The sequence below is a fragment of the Galendromus occidentalis genome, unplaced genomic scaffold (genome assembly GCF_000255335.2).
Source record: "Galendromus occidentalis unplaced genomic scaffold, Mocc_1.1 scf7180000077438, whole genome shotgun sequence".
In the NCBI taxonomy this organism is placed as follows: Eukaryota; Metazoa; Arthropoda; class Arachnida; order Mesostigmata; family Phytoseiidae; genus Galendromus; species Galendromus occidentalis.
In genome coordinates, this window is record NW_003805426.1 from 487,897 (window position 1) to 507,385 (window position 19,489).

The 19,489-nt window shown below is 51.4% G+C and overlaps 1 protein-coding gene across 1 annotated transcript in view; it reads right to left on the reverse strand.

The window, feature by feature from the left end:
- Positions 1-19,489, reverse strand: part of uif (sushi, von Willebrand factor type A, EGF and pentraxin domain-containing protein uif) — a 43,296-nt gene that overhangs the window by 13,815 nt on the left and 9,992 nt on the right. Inside the window, exons 2-6 of the mRNA XM_029111392.1 lie at positions 13,604-13,631; positions 8,852-9,256; positions 5,757-5,855; positions 929-2,276; positions 134-297 (exon numbers count right to left, since the gene is read on the reverse strand). Coding sequence (XP_028967225.1) covers positions 134-297; positions 929-2,276; positions 5,757-5,855; positions 8,852-9,256; positions 13,604-13,631 — 2,044 coding nt within the window. The remainder of the gene's footprint in view (positions 1-133; positions 298-928; positions 2,277-5,756; positions 5,856-8,851; positions 9,257-13,603; positions 13,632-19,489) is intronic.

The following is a 19,489-nucleotide window of genomic DNA, read 5'->3' on the forward strand; positions in this document are numbered from 1 at the left end:
GCCGGTGAACCGAGGATTGTTGCCCGTTCGCTCGGGGGCTGAATGAACCTCCCCTTTCTTTTGTTTTTCTCCCTCTATCTTTTGTGAATTTTTTTCAAGTTTATTATCCTCGATACGATTCATCCGCTTTTACCTGATCGTCTGAATCCAGGCTCGCAGTCGAACCGGACGACGGTTCCGTAGTTTCTTCCGGCTCCGTTGAGGAATTTGGCGACTGCGTTAGGGACTTCTGGTAGCGGAGGACACGACGACGCCATGCAGACTGGGAGATTATCCCAATTTCCGTATTCATTACATCTGGAAAGATTGAGATGTTTTTTTCTAATTTTGAATAACGATTCCGGAGCTTCTCCGTACTTTTGCCGCGATCGTCCCTCCTATGATCGATCAGGGGATTGGAAAATAGAGACAGCATGTCAAACTATTCAATTCGAGGCATTGTTGGCTGGAAAGCGTCTTTCCCCCGTTCTTCTAGCTTTCGAGTCGTCTTCTGACCCGGCTTCCTTGTTGTTCCCGAAATCCGTCAGTTAGCATCGTCTGATCACCAAACTATTTCGTGCGCAGCATTAAACTATTCCGTTCGCTTCTCACAATCAGTGAAATGGAGCCTCGATCATGATTCTACCGTTTGATGTCTGCGTGGATTCTTGTGACGGTCGGCGTGTCTGACGACGATTCGTCGATCAGCTGAAAAAGAGCTGTCGTTTCTCCGAAACGCTTGTCGGCCGGCAGCCAGTCAGTCAGTGAGTCAGGTCGTCCGTCCGGCCGGCCGACCGTCCTCCCCTCGGTCGGTTCGAGCGACCGACAGTCAGTGAGTGAGTTTTCTACCAAAAGTTAATGACGGTTCGTCGAGAAAAAGATGCCGCGCTTACCAAGGGAGCCAAGCCGACGCGCAATCGTAGAAGAAAAATGCTGACCCACTTCTTACCTGACCGCTTGTTGCTGAAGCCCGCCGGGAAAAGTGAAGCCGGCGTAGCATTGGTATGTCGCCTGTCCTCGGAATGTTACGTTCGTGGCGGCCACGGCGAATCCGCTACTGATTTGAGGAACAGGTCCGCAGTAAATCTCTTGGCAGGAGGGTATATGGGCGACCGACCATTTGCCACCCGGCAAACACTCGGCGACAATCTTCTTGCGTCCGGTGCTGAATTCCATTCCACTAGGGCACGTGTAGGTAACCTCGGCGCCGAACGTCGTGTCACGGCTTGAGGCCAGAGCTCGTTCTCCGACGGTCATCAGCGGACAATCAGAAGAGAAGCTCGCTTGCCACCCGGCAGCGGTATTCAGCGAGTTCGATTGGAACACGACGTAAAGAGAGCCTGACGTTGCCGTCAGAGTGTGGGTGGGCCTCGCGGCTCCTGAGTAACCTTGTCCAGCATGGAGCTTGACAGATTTGGCGTTCTGACCGTCGTAAACCTGGATGTGGTCGTCGCTGGCTACGAGGAACTTGTCGAATTTCAAAGAGATCGGGCCCCCACCGGGTCGGGTGATTCGGTAGGCGCAGTTCTGATTCGAAGGGTATTTGCCCACTCCAAAGGCCGGCGAGTTTATGATGCCCTGGTCAGCGATCATGTCCACTTGACAACCGGCGCGGAATCGGATCGAGAAGCCCTTGCTCGAAGCGTGAGCCGTGTCAGTTTTGAAATAGATGTAGACGCGGTTCTGTGTTGAGAGGATGAACTTGGGGTTTTCCGAGGTCTTTCCGCCCAGTCTCGCCAACAGCGTGTCGCTGGGAGTTGCTCCGTCTCGGAGGAGAATCGAGTCTGTCACTTCCAGATCCAGATCGACGATCTCCAACGAAACGAGTTTGTTGTGCGGCGCCGTGATGACCCACAGACACTCGATCCCACCGGGGTAAGCGTTCGGGTATCCTGGAGAATTCAGGACTTGAGCGGATGAGTGAGCGAAGAGCTCCCCTCCGCATTTCACAGGCTCAGTTTTCCAGCTTGCTCGGAATCCTTTCTTCTCGGCTGCCGCGTCCGATTTGAATTTCACGATCATCAGGTTGCTTCCGGTGATGTAGCTCTTCGAAGAGATGTTCTGCTTGCCGGAAAGCTGCGCCAGTGAAACGCTGGATTTTTCGGTGCGACCTCCAGACAGCACCTGGACAGCGTCGAAGTTCGCCTCGGTCTCGAAATCCGAAAACTGCAAGACGATGCCCGTTCCCAGTGGCCCCTCCAGAGTCCATTTGCAATCGAGGTTCGAGTCGTATCTCTGAGGGTAGTTCGGAGACTGGATCGAATCGCCGGAACTCTTCAAGTAGTGATGGCAGAGTCCTGGAAAAATGGGGAAAAATCGGTTCAGTTTCGGTTCACAATGTCCAGGGCAGAGACGTTCAGCTCTTTGCTTGACTTGGGTTCCTGTCCGCGTAACGGATTCGCTTGTACTGCGCCGACGATGTAATTCTCGGGAAACCAGAAACACTTTCTTCGGGTAATGCTGCTCGAGCCATAAGGAACTTTCGCCAAGAATGAGGAAGGTTCGCGCGATTTGCTGAATTGGAAAATTCTTCAATCGACAACCGATTTTTTTCACTATTTTCACGAACGTTCGAAACGAGCACGTCATAAAATCGAGCCAAACGAACCCCTGTTGGGTCTACTGCTGCTCCTGCCGGGGAATTGCGAGGGAATCATCGTGGTAAATGTGATGGAAAATATTACCGTTGTCGGAATGGATAAAAATTTCACTTGACGCCCTTGTCCCTCGTTTCGGTACGTTTCATCCGTAGCAATACATCCCACGAAGACGAGGAATCGACAACGATCTAATGCGAGGGGAGCTCGGGGACGGGCTGTAGGGAAGAGCTCATAAGGAGCATTATAGTTCGCATGGATGACAGCCGCGATGATCCTAGCCCTCATATCCTCGTCTTACTTTCACGTATCTGATCGCGAATCGCAAGGCCGCGCGCCGTCGTGAATCTTTCTAGAGCATTCGGGCCCACGAAAATCGTTCCGCGATTCGCAAATTTCGCGAGGGCCGAGCTTAGAGGATTCATTCTGTCCCAAGGTTCCCATAAGCTCCTATAAAGTCCGAGAATCTGACACAGTGTCCACAATTTCTTCCTATAAATTGCTGACACTACATGGGTGTCCTGATGCGAATGAAGAAAACAAGACCCGCGAAAAAATGTTGAAATGACGTACGCCGCGTCGCTCTCAGAGCTCGGGCCTGGTGTCCAACGAACGAGAAAAATGAACATCCAGTCGTATCGTGCTCCTTAGGGGCGACTGCGCGCACGTTCTTGCCGAGGGAGATCCTGGCGTCGTCATCGTCCCCAAGAGAGAGATTTGAAGGATCACCAAGGCCAGCAAATCACAAACCACTGGGGTGATTGATGCGAAAAGGCTCGGACAACGGTCCTCGCTCGTCTATCCCTCGCCGCTTGCCTAATGTCCACGGTATCTGACAGAACCGATCGAACACATTTTTCAGATCCCCTCGTCTCCATGAAAATTGCGTCTTCCCACTGTTGGATCCCCTTTTTCCACAAACTCTCCCGCGGACGGCAGGGAACAAAGCTCCCTTGTTACGAAACACTACTTGACGACATCGTAAGCTGTCACCATTTGTGGAGAAAAACGAGGAATTCTTCTCGGGAAGACCGTCAGGCGACGTTTCTCGGCGCCGTCTCCCGGAATCGGTCACCGAAGAGCTCGCTCATCGAACTTTTCCCGCTGGTCTCGCATGTCTCTGATCGAGATCCTAAATATGCCTCGATAGATCCCGGAGTTTACTCGGCCCACAGAGGAAAATATCAATAAGCGACAAAAATAGGTTGGCCCTGGTCACGTCCGGTACCTCGGAGCGGGAGTTGCGAGCTACGAGTCGCGACATGCTAACGACGCAGAACGAACCGAATGAGAGCTGTCGTCTTCACAATGAGCGGCCTGCTGTGACTCCTGAACAACTTTCGTCAAGGTTGCCCACCGGGCTATTTGTCAGTGACTCGTCTGTCCATTCAGTTGGTCGGCCGGTTCTGACCAGCTCGCTCGTTGTATAACAATTATAGCCGAGTGCTTCAATAGTGAAAATGGCCTTATTGTGTCACAAAAACCCCTCATCTGTCTGTTCACTGTCTCGTCCCCTGTCGACTTCCCCCTTAAGTTCACTCTATCCCGCTCTCTGTCCAAGTCGTTCGCCGCAACAGGAGTCCATTTCTTCGGTTTGTTGAGGATCTCCAATCCTTCCGCGCCATTTGTCCGCGATCCCGAAGATGATTCAGCGGCTCTGAGCGACCGGAGCGACACGTTCCTTGACGCGGAGAGAGTTTGCGATACGCCAACGGATAAATGCTTTCGGAGGGCAACGCTCGGTCGTCGACCGAAAACTTTTGAATTCTGGCTCCAAGCCAAATCCAAGGGATCAGGAGTGTTCGTCGCGCTCTTTTTCCAGTACCGCTTCCGAAGCTGGAAATCCAAGTCGCTGGAAGAGCGGCGGAAACAAGGGTAGTTTCAATAGACCGAAAAATTGAGCTAGAGAAGGCGTTCTGGACGACCGTCTCAGGTCGTCTATCGAACAGCGGCAGGGAGACTGCATGAAAGACATAGCAATGAGTATTCGCGATACGGAATAAGTCATATACGATTCAGGAGATGACGGCCGCGACCCTGAGGGGGAAGACGTTGATTTCGTCGAAGATAAGCATCGCCATTGTCTGGAGTCGTTCGCCAGGGGCTTTGTGTCTCGTTCTGACACAGTATCGAGCCTTCTCTTCGTCGGCATCGTCTGCTCCTCCAAGAAGAGGAAAACTCGCGCACGCTTTGCATGTTCCGTCCGTCCGAGCGGTCAATGCGTCGGGCGGACGGACGATGCTTCGTTCGTCGGAATTAAAAATTTCACGTTTTCCGATTTCGGTCCCCGGTCATGCGCTTCAAATCCGCTCGATGGTGAGGAGGTGAGCGCATATGAGAATGGGATCGCAAATGGCTTGATTCTTCCGAATGAGAAGCTATGAAGATGATTGTCCAGATAAGCCAATACAGATTTTTTAATCTCAACCAAGTACCGGTCAGCGGAACCTTTCGGAATTTTGATGGGCGGGTTAATTCTCGGAAGATCCCCCTGCTCAGGCGCGATGGAAATGAAATCACCGGCAGGAACACCGCTAGCACGTAATTAAACGATCTTTTTACGATCATTGATCTTTGAAACTGAATTATTCTGCTCAGTTATTCTCATTCTGTGTTCTTCCCTTCCGCGCAAGCGTCTGGCCGAAATGGACGAGCTACTTTCTAGACTTCCGTCCGTTGTCGTTGCTTTTAAAATGCCTCAAAAAGAGGAGGGTCAGAGCGGAATTTCGGGCTAGATAATATCATCAGAAAACTGTTCGTTCCGCCGCGGTCGTAACTAATAAATTGATGGTCGCGCGGACAAACGAAGAGAGGCGTATTACCACTTCTACGCTGGAGGAGCGACAGAAACTCCTCCTATCGGTTGATATCCCTATGAGTTGCGGAATTCCGCAGCGAACGGATCATCCGCGTTTCTCTCCAGCAAGCCCCGAATTCTTCATCTCGTGCTGGCGCATACATGGCAAAGATATAGTAAATGCGGCAACCGCAAGGAGCCGGCTGAGATTGGGTCGGTCGCACCAAGAACATTCTGGGACGAAGACCTAGCATACGGACGGCTTCTAGCAGCGAAGCCGGAACCTATCGTCATTCAGGCAAGTTATTATCGCGATTCAAGTTGAATAATCCATTGAGGAATGGGACAGGAGAACACTTATGAACATACAATAGGATACTTACGAGGGCAATCCATTTCGTCGGAGCCGTCTCCGCAGTCGTCCACTCCATCGCATTGCCACTTTTTGTTGAGACATTTCCCGCTGGCACACAGAAAGGTTCCTGAAAAAAAGAAGATGGATCCCTTGATATTTGTTTCTCGGATTCTCTTCCCCATTGCTTCTGATTGGTTCTGCTCCCCCAAACGAATAATTAGAGCACTCGAATTCTGATTTCTGGAGTCTGGGCGAGCGCCTAAGTGCCAAATAGCCAGGGAGTCAACCTTGCTTCAGAAAACGAACTCATCATTTTCGCACACTTCTGACTTCTCGAAGGTCGACTCGGTTCCAAGAGGTTCAAATGCGGTTTTTCTTTTGTGGATCCGTAAGGACGGTGATGTCAAGCGACTACTGTTCTGACTGAGCTGCAGGTAATGAGCTCTTTTAAGAAAAACGCCTTTTTCTGATGCCTTCGTTTTCCCCGAAGGTGTCGTCCTTAGCGTTCTAGCCTTTCTCTCCATGAAGAATGAGAATCGCGTTCCTCAGACCTGGACAAAACGAGTTCTGAACGGAATACGGACTAGACGGGCATAATTTACTGAAATTCCGATTTGCAAAACTGTTCGAGATTCGGAGAGATACAGTCAGCTCATGAGCTCGCCCGCCGAGTTTTTGAAGGAACTCGATGATCTGAGGAACGCAGCTCAGGCATTACCAATTCCACGATTCCAAGAAGCTCCTTGATACGCCGAAAGGACGATTCCAAGTTTTCCGACACGGATGCACCGATCGAATGGATGACCCAGGGATACCTGCCGGAAGCCGATAGCTCCCCTCATAAGACCGAGGAAATCGCAAAAATCAGCATGGGGACAAATATGCAAATCGGCGCAACGCTCAGAAGCGAATAGTGCATTAAGACGCACTTATGCGCCAGAAACAAATTACGAGCCGGCTTGGAGCGTCGGCGAACGACTCCGATTATTTCATTGAGGATCGATTGAACATATCTATGGAAACCGATGCACTCGGACGACACTTAATCGACAGACGGAACTCGGGCGGGCAGATTGGCGGAAAAGACGCAGTGAAGTAGGCATTCAGCCAGCCAGTCAACCAGACCGTCACTCACTCCCTCAGTCCGTCAATGGCAGCTGAACGGGCGGGCGGGCGTTCGAGCGGGTGGGCTTCATATGGACAGGAAGAGTTGTGCGTTCTTCTTCTGCAGCAGCTTCTTCTTCTTTACGGAGAGGTCTAGGGTCAGAGGTCTATCGCACCAAACAACTAATCGACTGGCTGGTGCCTCGGTCTGTTTTGCTGCCTAGCGACAAGCCTGTTTGCCTCCGATGACGACGCCACCGCCGCTCTGTCCAGCTAGCCACGTCTCTTCAAGTTAATAAAGCCAGAGAAGAATCAAGCGAGCAGCGATTCTGCATCGTTTTGTCGACGGCAGCGGCGGCGCTTTTAAGGGCACAACTGTTAAGAGACGCACTGTTCACTTTTGCTGCTGGGAAAATAGAATTTCCGGAACGGAAGATACCGGCAGATGGAGCGCCGGCGGCTCCGCAAGAAAATTCCAAAACTCTCGTCATTGCTGCATGTGGCGGCGGCGGCGCGGCGGTGCTGATAGCAGGTGAAAAGGGACGTTGGCGCACGTTGCCACAAGTGCCGGTGGTAATGGAGCCGAAATTCGAGGAACTACCGTTTTCCTTTCCGTAGTTTTTTTCTGCGAAATTCAGACGCTCAAACAGATTTGTTCATTCAGTCACTCCGTTCCTGCTCCTCCCGCGGCGGCTACGGCGATGGGTAGCGTTTACTACATGGTCATTATGCGTGCACACAGAACCACGAATAACTCGCAGCGAGTGTTTCAGTTCCTTCGGCAAACATGGGGTGATGACGTTGATGACTATATTTTATCCTGCTCCTCATCTCGCTCACAAACCAAAGTGTCTCAGACATTAACCCGAATCTACTCGGTGAGAGCCACTCGCCGATAGCCCCCTGACGTGCGCCCCGCGCGTTATGCGAATCCTGATTGAGATTTCGCCTACCGACGTGTTCCGTGCCGTTGCTGCGGTGGTTGTTCAGGAATCATACTTCGGACGACAATCGAGGCTTCTATTGGCCGAAACACGATGCTAGCAAATGTTTTCGAAAGGCCTGATCGCATACACATCTAGGGCTGGTGTGGATCACTCCGAGGCTCATTACCATCGGAGTGGATCGTTTAGCGATGGTAGAACGATGCTTGCTCACCGGGTAGGGCACCGATTCCTTTGATCTAAGAACAGTGATCGTAGCGGAAGAAATCGGCCCGGATCGGTCCGAACTTCCGATGACTCATTTTTTTGAGTCTCGGATCGATGATTGAATTTCGAAATGGAGACCGAATCATCGTTCGACTCGTCAGTATGAAAGGCTCGACCTAAGGAAGTATCTGAGATCGATGCGGGGTGCGGACAAGGTCATTCGAGCTCGGCGCACTGGTTCCTTGCTGTCGGAGGACGCTCTATAGAACGAATTCCACCGTGAAGGGACGGGTTGTCTTTGATTCGTATGTCGTAGCGAGGTTAAAAATCACAGGTAGACCCAGAGGGAAACGAAGAACCGCAGGAGATCCCAAAACGATTCCACCGAATCGGTCAGTATTCAGTATTCTCGGTCAGCCGCAGTGTGATAGCACGCCTCAACGAATTCAATTGGCGAGATCCTCATTCATATTCCGCTCTTCGATCTTCTTCCGTTTGTCGCCTCTTTCAGTCCCACATTTTCTCGTCCACAGGGTTGGTTGATTTCTCACATCGTAATTGATCAGAATGAGAATTTCAGATATCTGTAGATTAAGTCTGCGATTTATCTTCTCCGCCGAAAGTTTCCGGCTTCTAGCCGAATCTGTGTCAAGTGTTGAAATCAAAAGCAGAATGTGGAGCAGCGCAATTATTGAGATTTTCGAATACACAGCTTCATCGAAAAAATAACTGATTCTCCACAGTTCGGGTGGAGCATCTTCGCGGCAGCGGTCTTATCCATTCAGAAGTCATCACGAACCGAAGGGGACGATCCACGAGGAAGATTCGAGACCTTCACTGAAGAAGACAGAGGATGTTTGGAACTTACCGGTTGGGCAGGCGGGAACTTGACATACGAAGGGCAACATGGTCTCGCAGGAGGTCAGGCCCCATTCTTGCGTCCGTTCTCCAACCTGAGCATGAACGCATTGACCCTTCTCCGGTTGCGGCTGATCCAGAGACCAGTGACCAACGTACTTCGGGATGAAGTATCCTGAAGACGACTCCAATGTGTTTGTAGCGAGATCCTTGACTGATTTCAGACCGAGCCAGTAGGCATTCTGGGGCTGGTCTTTCAAGCCTTCGGTGGCCAGAGCCCTCGTGAAGTTATTCTGGTGGTAGTTGAGGACGAGCGCAAGTTGACTTCCATACCGACGACAAACCTCCTCGGCTCGTCGCCACGAGTGTTTGTTACTAAAAAACTTGAAACAATATACGCTGTCTCGAGTCCAACCTGGAAAAATGAAAGGACGTCCGTTTAGAATCGATTTCTGAACGGAAATAATTCGAGCTGGGGAATGAGGATGTCCCGCATGAACGTAGGACGTACGATTAAAAAAATCAGAAGTAATAATGAATGCCATTCAAGAATCTAATCCCTAGATCATGGCAGGAAGTGATAAAGAAAGCGCAGCAAAGTATCCGGCGATGCGGCCCGTAAATCCACCCTCGTTGGGTTCTGCGACGAGGTGTAGAACGTGACGAATCACTATCCGTTCGCAGTATATCACGCAGATTTCGCGTTTCGAGCCCACTTTTCCGGCTTCCGATGGTGATAGAAGGGATTGAGGCATCGTATACAGGAGAGTCGCTCCATCCGCCAGGAGACTCGATTCCAGACAAGGGCGCGGGGGGAGGATGAAACAGTGTCGCCGATGGACTGCTTATGACCGACTTATCAACGTACCGATTCTAGTCCCTATCGCAGATTGCCCAGCGGAATAATCAGGTTGCAACCCATTGATACTCTCCGAATTTTTTTTCCGATGCACCGAAGTTTTGGAAGGGTTTCCCCTCGTTCTTCTCCCGCGAAGTCCAGGGGTGTCAGACTTAAATTTTTGGCGGGTTACGTTCGAGCGCCGCAGGTGCCCGCGGGCCATATTTAAAACTCACTTTCGTACGAAAGGAGAATATATGCCTAGCGTCCATGGAAGAATGCTTTTCCAGCCTCCAGTGATCGAGGGAAAATTCGTTCGTTCGGTCTTCAGGAGCGATTCATGCCATCGATGTCATTCGATTTCCGAGCACTCATCCGAAATGGTCGGCTTCGAGTATGTGGGGAGATAGTGGCGGGCCACAAAAGAAGACCTCGCGGACCACATGTGGCCCGAGGGCCACGGATTAGACACCCTTGGCCTAGTCCCTTAGCTGACAGTTCTGCCCGGTCTACTCGCTCCCGGTGGTCGGAACGAGAGCTCTGGTCCAGAGATCGAGCCCAGAGGGGTTCGCGACGGGAATACTCTGGGATCCTCCGCAGGAATCGTCCCCCAGAGAAGCTGTGGTATGTCACCGGGAGGAAGATCCTCGGCTGACTCGGTGCTGCCGGCAGCGTCAAGCGGGCTGCATCCCAATGACACAAAGAAGCATTCTCTTCTGAGTTTCTCAACAGATGGAATGCCACATCAAGTGATGACACCGCCAGTACCCGCAAGAGCAAGACCGTTTCCGCGGGGAAGACGGACCTAGCTAGGCGACGGCTGCGGCGAAGGAGAACTCGGTGCCAAAACAACTGTCAACAACTCGACTTGGGGACAGGACACCGATAACTCGAACACTTGTCGTGCGTCAACACTCGTCCACAGGCATTCCGCCTATTTGGGGAGAGCCGGGATCCGAACCCAGAGGAATGACGGAAGGATCAAGGAGAGGTCAGGCGCTCTTGGCTTGGAAAGAGTGCGTGCCTGAGAGTAGGTTGAAAAATGAAAATATTGATGTCAGAACCTTCTCCTTCTTCCTTACCGCTTCCCTGCAGAGCTCGATGTTCTCTTTTGACATTAGCGCTACTGATTGTCGACGTGCCGATCACGTAGTGACACCGGGCTGTGCACTTCGTTCACTGGCGAAGAGACGCCCATGGTTCGGACATCAGGTGCCCCAGAGATGTTGAAATATCGAAAGAGCGTGAACGGCCAGGAGTTGAAAGGAAGCGCAGATTGTCTTACACTCGCGAGAAAAAAAACTGCGACGGAGTCGGGTCGAGCTCTTTGACTTGCACAATCGAGGCGAATGAAGGTCACCGCTGATATTTTGTAGCAGGAACTAGCGGTTAGAACCCCCCATTCCGGCAATCCAAGAGAAGAGAAGTGTGGGCAAAGCCCAACTTCTGAACTTAGACTTTTTTGTCGCGGTCTTCGGAAACACGGGATATCTGACTTCGCTTTCACTTCCTTAGCGAGCTACCAGCCACCATTCCATGAATCTCTTCTTGACGGGGAGAAAAAAATGTGTAAAAAGCTCCAGTGGTCCATAGATGGCAGATGTCCTTTTGCGGTGCCTGCAGCGGTCCATCATCGAGAACGCATCTAATGTGCTCGATGCGAGTTTTTGAGTAGTATTTCAGCTTCTCCCCTTTTACCCCAAAAATGCCGTTGTTTTTAGCCCAATCATTCAGATGATTCAGGAGCCTCGCATGTCCGCTCGTTAATATCAGAGACGATTTTCGACTTGGCTCGTTCAGAAAGCTCTAAACGGTGCGTATTATTACGGTCGGAAGATCTGGATGGGATGTTTCTACGTTGCTCGGAATGAACATGGATGGTCGCTCGTTGGAGTTTAAGTCGACCATTTGAATGAACGTTTCCGAAACATATCTACGCGCCCCATTAGACTTCGTGCTCACCTCAGGAAGACGACATACGAGGAGGCATCATCCGTCTAAACGATCCCGTCCATTGCGGATATTAGAAAACGCGCAAAATGTCGGAGAATAACCGCACTTTGGGTTCAGTGGGGGCGTTAAGCCTGCCGGTTTGCCTTCAACAGAACCAGACCATCAACGTCGGAACCATTATTTCTGCAGCGGCGGCGGCGACCGCTGCTGTACTTATTGTTCTTAAACAACATCAGCACCTACAACAAAGCCCGGAACGTCTTTGACTCGACGTACAACACATCAGCACCGCCTCGCATTCCGACACACGCGCTCGAAAATCAACAGTGTCCGCTAATTCACATTCTGCCGCTTCCCTGACTTCCAATCGATGAGAGAAGTGCGAAGGGAAAACGAACGACTGTGCGGATTCCGGAATGTTTGCGAAGTTCCCATTCGACGAATCGCTGCGAAGTGAAAGAAGAAGTCGACTGAAGGTCCCATACAAAGACGCGTAGGGAACCAAACGTGGGACGTGAAGAGCCGAAGGAGGTGCGATTTCAATTAGATATCAAATTGACCCGAGAAGCAAGAGGGCAAAACGGAGCATCTCGGAGCAAGAGGTATTCCGCTCTGAATGGGCAATAAAAGCCCTAAGAGCTTCCCTCCTTGATTGCTGCTCCAAGTTCCGGAAGGGCAAAGGTTTCACGGCGATCGAGAGTGCGGGCCAGTGGTGGCCGGACCGAGGCCCGCGGTGCGGACTCGGACCGAAGCTCTTATTTCGCTGACCTCCAAAAAACCAATACAGAGATTCTCCGACTTGAGATCTCAATCGAACGGCGACTCTCTCCGCACTTCTGTTCAACCGAAACTCGCGACCGAGGGCGGAATTAAGTCGTTCTTTGCGGTCTTATAATACCGCTTATCAAGAACGTGTGTAACAACAACGGTCCTCTCGGTAGAGAGAAAAAACAGGTCCCCGCACAGGATCCGACGTTGACGTAAAGGCTATCCGGAAGTATGTGGGGAACAGACCGGACACTTTGATTGAAATCAGCTCCCTCGAGGCTCTCCTGATTACCGCCGAAAACCGACCAGATCGTTGCGATCTAATTTCCCTGCCGCGAACTCCGTTCGAAATTCAAAACTCCACTCGCTCGCCTCCAACGCGAATCTTCATCCCTATGGGAAAATCTTGCGATTTTTCAATGCATTTGAAACATATTTACTGTGGGAACAGTATTTCAATGGCTCGATATTCCTGAGAAGCATTGCTGAATTCCCCAAGGGAATTCAAGAATGAGAGCAGCGACGGTGAAATCGGCACGAAGATGCAACGAACGAAAGAGTCCGGGCCAACAAATTGCTCAATGATATTTTCCTGATGCTTGAAGCCTACTGCGGTTATGCCTCGGCCATATTCACATTCCTGCTCCTCACACTGGTCAAGGAAGGCGGAGTTTCCAGCACAAGGAAATTGTGGCTCTTGATGGCTGAGCCGAGTCCGAACCCGACCCCTAATTTCATCTTAGTGAGCTCGCCACGTGTCAGGCCCGAGTTGGATCGTCGTCCAGGACACGGTCCTGAGAACATTGACAAGTCCAACTTCTTGAGAGATTTCCGGTAGAATTCTCAAAGTTTCTGTCGGGAGGATCCCGGGGATTAATGGAAGGGCATTGGTGTTCCAGACGGATATGAGCGACTGACATAGTAAACAAGCCCCGGAAGAAAATGGAGCCATTCCAGAGCTCACCCGAATTTTCGGCACAAAAATGCAGTCACATTAATTCTGAGTTTGGGGAACAAGACGGCGGATGGAAGTCAAATAATGAAAAAGGCTCCCGAGTCTCGTTGGGATCCCATGGTGGAAGCGATTTGCAAATTGATGAAGCTAAATCGGACACAATGCGATATCGACCCACGCGTGCCTCAAGAATATATTTGCATGCATTTCTTTCTATTCGAGGATGTATTCTGGAATTTAAAACGTACCATGTGGACAGTCGAATTGAGCAGTGACCTGAAATCAGGAGAAGAGACACTGTTAGAACCAATGAATCGAGCATGCTTTCTTTCTTCTAAGCAAATGAGATCGTCCCGAGTTGGGAAACTTCGGATTGAAACCCGGAATCCCCCCAATGCGCTTATCCTAGATCTCTGTTTGCCAGAAGCCCCTCCTTTCTAAGGCATCGGTTTTCACTCTCCGGAGCCGTTGAGCTCATGACCGAATTGGAAACGAGGCCAATCTGAGCGAATTAAATTGAATGATACGTAGCAATGTCGGTTCGAAGTTCGACGCCTCTCCCGATAGGAGCCATCGAAATGCATCAGAGGTGAAAGTTCGCTCTCAAAGATATCCTCCGGCTGCGGATAAGGCCCTCTCACACGTTCGCCTAGTTCTTTGCGCGAGGTCCTATGATCCAGACTGCACGTTGTGGCTCGGTTCCTGGAGATTCTCATGGAGCTCCTTGAAGACTGAAGACGGCTCGTCTTTCCGCTTTTAGCCAACGGATATTGGCGGATATTTTTTTTCGTCTTTTTTTCGGTAATTTCGTCTTGGTTCGCCTGATAAATCGTCTGTCAATATTTCTACTCATATTAATTCCGTCTGCATCGTGCCCGCCTGCTCGGGGTTGATGAACTTGGCGACCGATTTTCTCCGAGTTTCGTTTCGTCGGGAAAACTTCACTGCTGCGCCGCCGCCGCTACCGCTTTCGACGTCCGTGGCAGAAGCAGCAAGTAGCCGAATTAGAAACCCAAAAACAAATAGGGGTACTTTTGTAAGAGCGCTCTGAAGGCGACGATATCCCGCTCCTGGAGCTTTACACGAAAGAATAATAATTCTACGGTAGCTGTCAACAGTTGTCTTCTCATAGTCGTTGACTGACGGTGTCCCAAAAGGGTGGAGGGTCATCCTCCCTGGTTTTAACTGAATTTTTCATTCGCTCGTTCTTGCATTATCCGGTTCTACATCTCTTTAATGAATCACTCCGGAGATAACTCCGACTGGAAAAGCAAAGGTCACCGAGATCCAATCCTCGTGTCGCAGCGGAGTGCCGTGAACTTGTCGCGGTGCGGCGTACGCTCTTCGATTCTCCGATAAGGTTCCTGTATTTCCCTACGTGCCAACAAGACATAAATCTGAATGTTCAACCGACGAGTTATCCCCGTCGACCGTTTCGATACTGATTCCGATCCCGGAGTTCAGCAGCGAGACGATAGCGTTCTTCTTGAGCTGTGGACGTTTTCCGGAGCGGAGTGGATTTTCGCGAGTTCAGCAAATTTTCTTGTTCCGATTTTCCAACACTGGCGGCTCTGCTTCCGATCATTGGGTGGGATAGCGATCACGCAAAAGATAATCCTTTGCCTCCTGTCTGTTCCCCATACCGTGGCCTGTCGTGTCAGTCTTCCACGGTGCTGCGGCGTTGCCACTCCGATTCACGCCGATATTCCGCTTCTTTTCTTCCCCGATGCGCTTTCGCGGTTCGCGAATTGCCGTCTTCTGCCTGATTTTCACACTCGTGCGAGCAGATGCCGCTGTCCATCATCGCCGAACTCACGCATTGTGCGAGGGAAGAGACATTTCGTTTGTTGTTACGAGCCGTTAACTCGCCGCCGCCACTGCTGCCACTGTTCGATGATCGAGAAAATTCCCTCGCTGGTGGTGTGTGTCTTTCTGTTTGACCGGTAAGCTCGGCGGCTTCGGATGATCGCGTTTGCCTCTCCGCGGTCTTGGTGACCCTCGTGTCGGATCTCGATCTAGATTCTGATCTAGGTGCGGGGAAGATCCTTCCTTTCAAAACGCACTGGGCCAAACTTTTATCGCCTAAATGGCGCTGGTGATAAGCGACCACGTATTTTCTGTCTCTTCTATATCTCCATTCGCTAAGCGAGTGAGCGCCCGTCTGTCTGACCGTCCGAACGAACCACCAACCGACTGAGTGACTAGGTAGCTCTGGCTCAATCCATGTGACATCCAGAAGACGACCACCTCATTCAGTGGTGATGATGTTGAGCGCTTGCAGTGAAGGGGACATCTTCAGTTATCCAGAAAATGGCTTTGCAAATGAACACAAAATGGATGTCCAGAAGTGGTATTTCGCGAGAGCCTCGCAGAACGTTGGGCACCACTCAAAAATGCCATCCTTAAGAGTGATATCTCAGTCTGGTCGAAGCTCCGGGCCGTATTTTCGGCGTTTCTTCCGTTTCTCTCGCGTCGAAACTCACGTCTAGCGACGGCCGAGGGCCGCCGTATCGGTAGGTCCCGTCAGTTTCTGATTGAACGGACCTGCCGACCGGATGACTGGCGGATGGACGAGCGTCGAAGACGTAGGGGAGTAGGGAGGAGGAGGGGGAATTATTGTCGACGTTTGTTAATTGCTGGAAGTGTGCCACTGAGATCCACTGGCCCATGCAGTCCAATCGGCAGCTTCAACATATCCGAAGCCTCGCTAGGAAAGCTTCTGCCGTTTCTATCAACGTTGTCTTTCTGCCGCCGGCCGGCCGTGTGGAGGAGGAATCCTCCCATGGGTTTCTCCCATGCTAGCCTCGACTGCCTTGCAAGTAGCTTTCTGGCTCGCTCGCTCACTTGCCCGCTCGCCGACGGACCAGCCCGCTAGTCGACCGACTACCCGGCGAGCGGGAGCCGTCGTCGTCGACTTGTTGTGGGAGAATCGCTCCGACATCCTAGCCTAGTTACCAGAAATCGTCAGAAAAACCAAACACGCAAAACACGCGCGAGAAAAAGCTGCTCCCGCAGCCGACACGGCTAGCCCAGCTCAGGCCGATACGACGTCGACTACAACAAGTGGTGAAGTGCCCACACAGATGTAGTAGCCTGTCCTTTCGGATTCCTCGGCGCTTCCATTCACAGGAGATAACGGCGAGCCTCAGCCTGGCTCGCAATTCCCCCTGGCTCTGATTTATCTGCCTAATCGAACGCGCTCCAATCAAACTATCTCTGACAGCCCGCGAGATGCTCCTTTTCCCGATGGTTTCCTCCGGCGAGATTCGCTAGAAAGCTGCTGGATCGATCAGGTGGTAAATTCACTCGAGCTCTCACCGAAATTCTTGCCGAAATCCGCGGTCATCGTCGCGGTACGACCTGTCGCGCGCTCCAGAAACACTTTGTGATCCCGGCTCTCGATAGGAAGACACGCGACATGCGACAGGTTTTTTCTTCCTGATGGGGCGAGCGGCTGCCGGGCTAAGCGGCCTGCCTACTCGGTTCTCTGGCTTCGGCCTTGCTCATTGTCGCTCATATTCGCTCATACCCGTCTGGAGCTCTTGCCCCAAGAGCAACGAGAGCTACTTTCCCCGCATTTCACAGCCAGGCAGAAAAAAGAGTGACTTCAGAAAAAAGATTGGGAGGGGCTCTCAATTGGTTCGCTCGGTCATCCGTTCACTTACGGACACTTACGCAACTCAGAATCCATTCAGAGTCGGAACGAAGAAAAGAATCGAGCCCCGCCAAACCCTCCAGTGTTACGACCACTCGCATTCTGGTGACGTCTGGCTTTCGAATTGCTCAAGTCGTCGATTATCTAGTTTGAGTTTGTGTATATCGGGAGGGGAGTTTCAACCATCCGGTCGTCTATTTCTCCATATAAGAGAGTCACTGTCAGACAGAACGCGTGGTTGAGTGTTTCTAGATTGACTGACTAGAAAGTGAGGGTCGTATTCCTAAAACAGCAGACTTATGGACGGCCTTAGCCTGTCACGCTCACAAAACGTTTGTCACCGTTCGAGCAAGCAACCGATCAACCGAAAGAAGGGGTCGCGGCACTCCCATCGTGCTCAAACAAATCCTGGAATCTTTACGCTTGTCAGACAGGGTTCCGATCCTCATTCGAACAAGTCTCGAGGGAGGGAAAAGGAAGAGAACGGCACATGACTCACGTTCGAACTGAATGAGAAGTCTCGCGTTTCTCGCTAGATTCTTCGATTAAATTCAATAGTTGATATTCGGAGTGAGTGGGCATGACGGCGAGCGCGTGCCAAGAAGACGAAGGATCGAATCTCGAGGGTTCGGTTGGCCCTTCCCGCGGTATTGTTCTGATGGCGATTTTTTGAAGCGAACTCAGGTACGGGTCTGCCAAAACCACACCTCTCAGAATTTCTCCAATGGAGACGAGCGATTTCTCTGCTCCCGTGAATCAAGTGCAGAGTCCTTGGAAATCCGAAGTGTTTGTTCCGCGAAATCGATGCAGCATCCAACGGACCTGATTGACCGACTATTGGAAAATATCGACGAAGTCAAATCAAAGTCTCTTGTAGAAATCCCGGGGTGAGTTTCATTCACTGAAGGAGTTGTGGACGACTATCCCGAGAATGTTGTCGGGACGCTCAGCCGATCATTCAGAGGAGGGGATGCCTCCAAGCTTCGAACGAGCGCTGGGTCAGGAACCGCAGCACTTCACCGGTGGATGCTCAAGGAATCTCCTCTGAGGGGTCTGAGAAGACCTCAATTGGGGTGAGGGATTCACGACCGCGGAAGTTCCGACAGAAACCCGAGCGAGACACGGGGAAGCCCAGGGGAATCCGGGAGCTTTCCGCGGGTGGCTCGTCGTCGGATTTGAACCGGAGACCTCCCGCTCGATACGGTTCCGACACGTTTGATAGAGAAGTGCATGCGATGTGCAGACCGCTCCGACTTTCCGAGTACCCGTCGGTAGAGCTCCGATGTCGCCGAGCGCGTTCCCTGAACCGATAAATTTTGTAGTTCCGTGGATGACCCGGAGATATCGAACGCATGGGAGGTGGAGAAAAAGTTACACATGGAGCAAACAGGAAAATCAGGTTTGTCCTATCTTGGACCTTTGACTGCAATCGACTACGACGGCGGCAGCGAGTACAGCAGTCCACAGCGAGAGATATAATAAGGTGTCACCTGAAGGTCAATGGAACTGTGTCACCGCAACCACACCGGCATCGTCGACACCGCCAATGGCCGCATCGCCGGTCGAAGACATCGTCGATGTACGAACGTGGCACAGAAAGCAGTTTGGGCAGATTTTCACTGACGGCCAAACCGACGGCAGCAATCGCTCCTGATTTCCCGCGTTGTCAAGATAACTCCCCGGATAAGCCGGCCGACGCTACTACAGCACAGAAATTTGGTCGTGTTCGATTTCACCTAGCTCTCATCCGTGCTCGCTCCCTTCTATGAAGCTGGAGGCTCACTGAAAAGCCCGCAGAGCGAGAGATAGAAGCGAGCCAGAACTCCTCTGGAATGTCGGAGCTTCACCACAAGCTTGATTTGTTGTCACTGCAGCCGAAGTGTTTTGAACTATTTTTTTTCGGAAATCTCTCCCTCTCGCTCCAAAGGGAATATACCCGAATAGTCTTCTCCCGGTGTAGTCGGAATATTTTATTGTTCCTCCGGGATTTCCAGCGGAAGATTATCCGATTTTACGTTTGGATAGGCGAAGATCGAAATTATGAACGTAACGGAAAGCCTCACTGCCGTCGCCACAACCGGCACGGACTCGTCTTGGCGAAGCGACTGACTGGCCAACTCTGTGCGAGAACGTGGAAAGATGATAATTTTTTTTCTGGCTCAAAACAGAAGATGAAGATGCGCCCGTGGCCCAAATCTGGTCTCTGCAGAAAGGGTGACCAGCCACCACCGCCGACGGCAACACCAGCATCTTCGGCAGAAACGCGTCCACGTTGACCAAGCAGTACTTGAGCCGGGCCGAAGAGGAAGGAGAAGAGGCTTTCGAGAGAGAATGAGAGTGCTAGACGATGGAGACGAAGTCGATTTCGTCTCGACGCTCTTCAAAATCAATACCGCTGACCGAACGTAATAGGCATCGCACAAGTGGTCAGCTCCTTGGAGAATAACCGCTACCAGGCTACGGGCCAAAGAGCCGACCG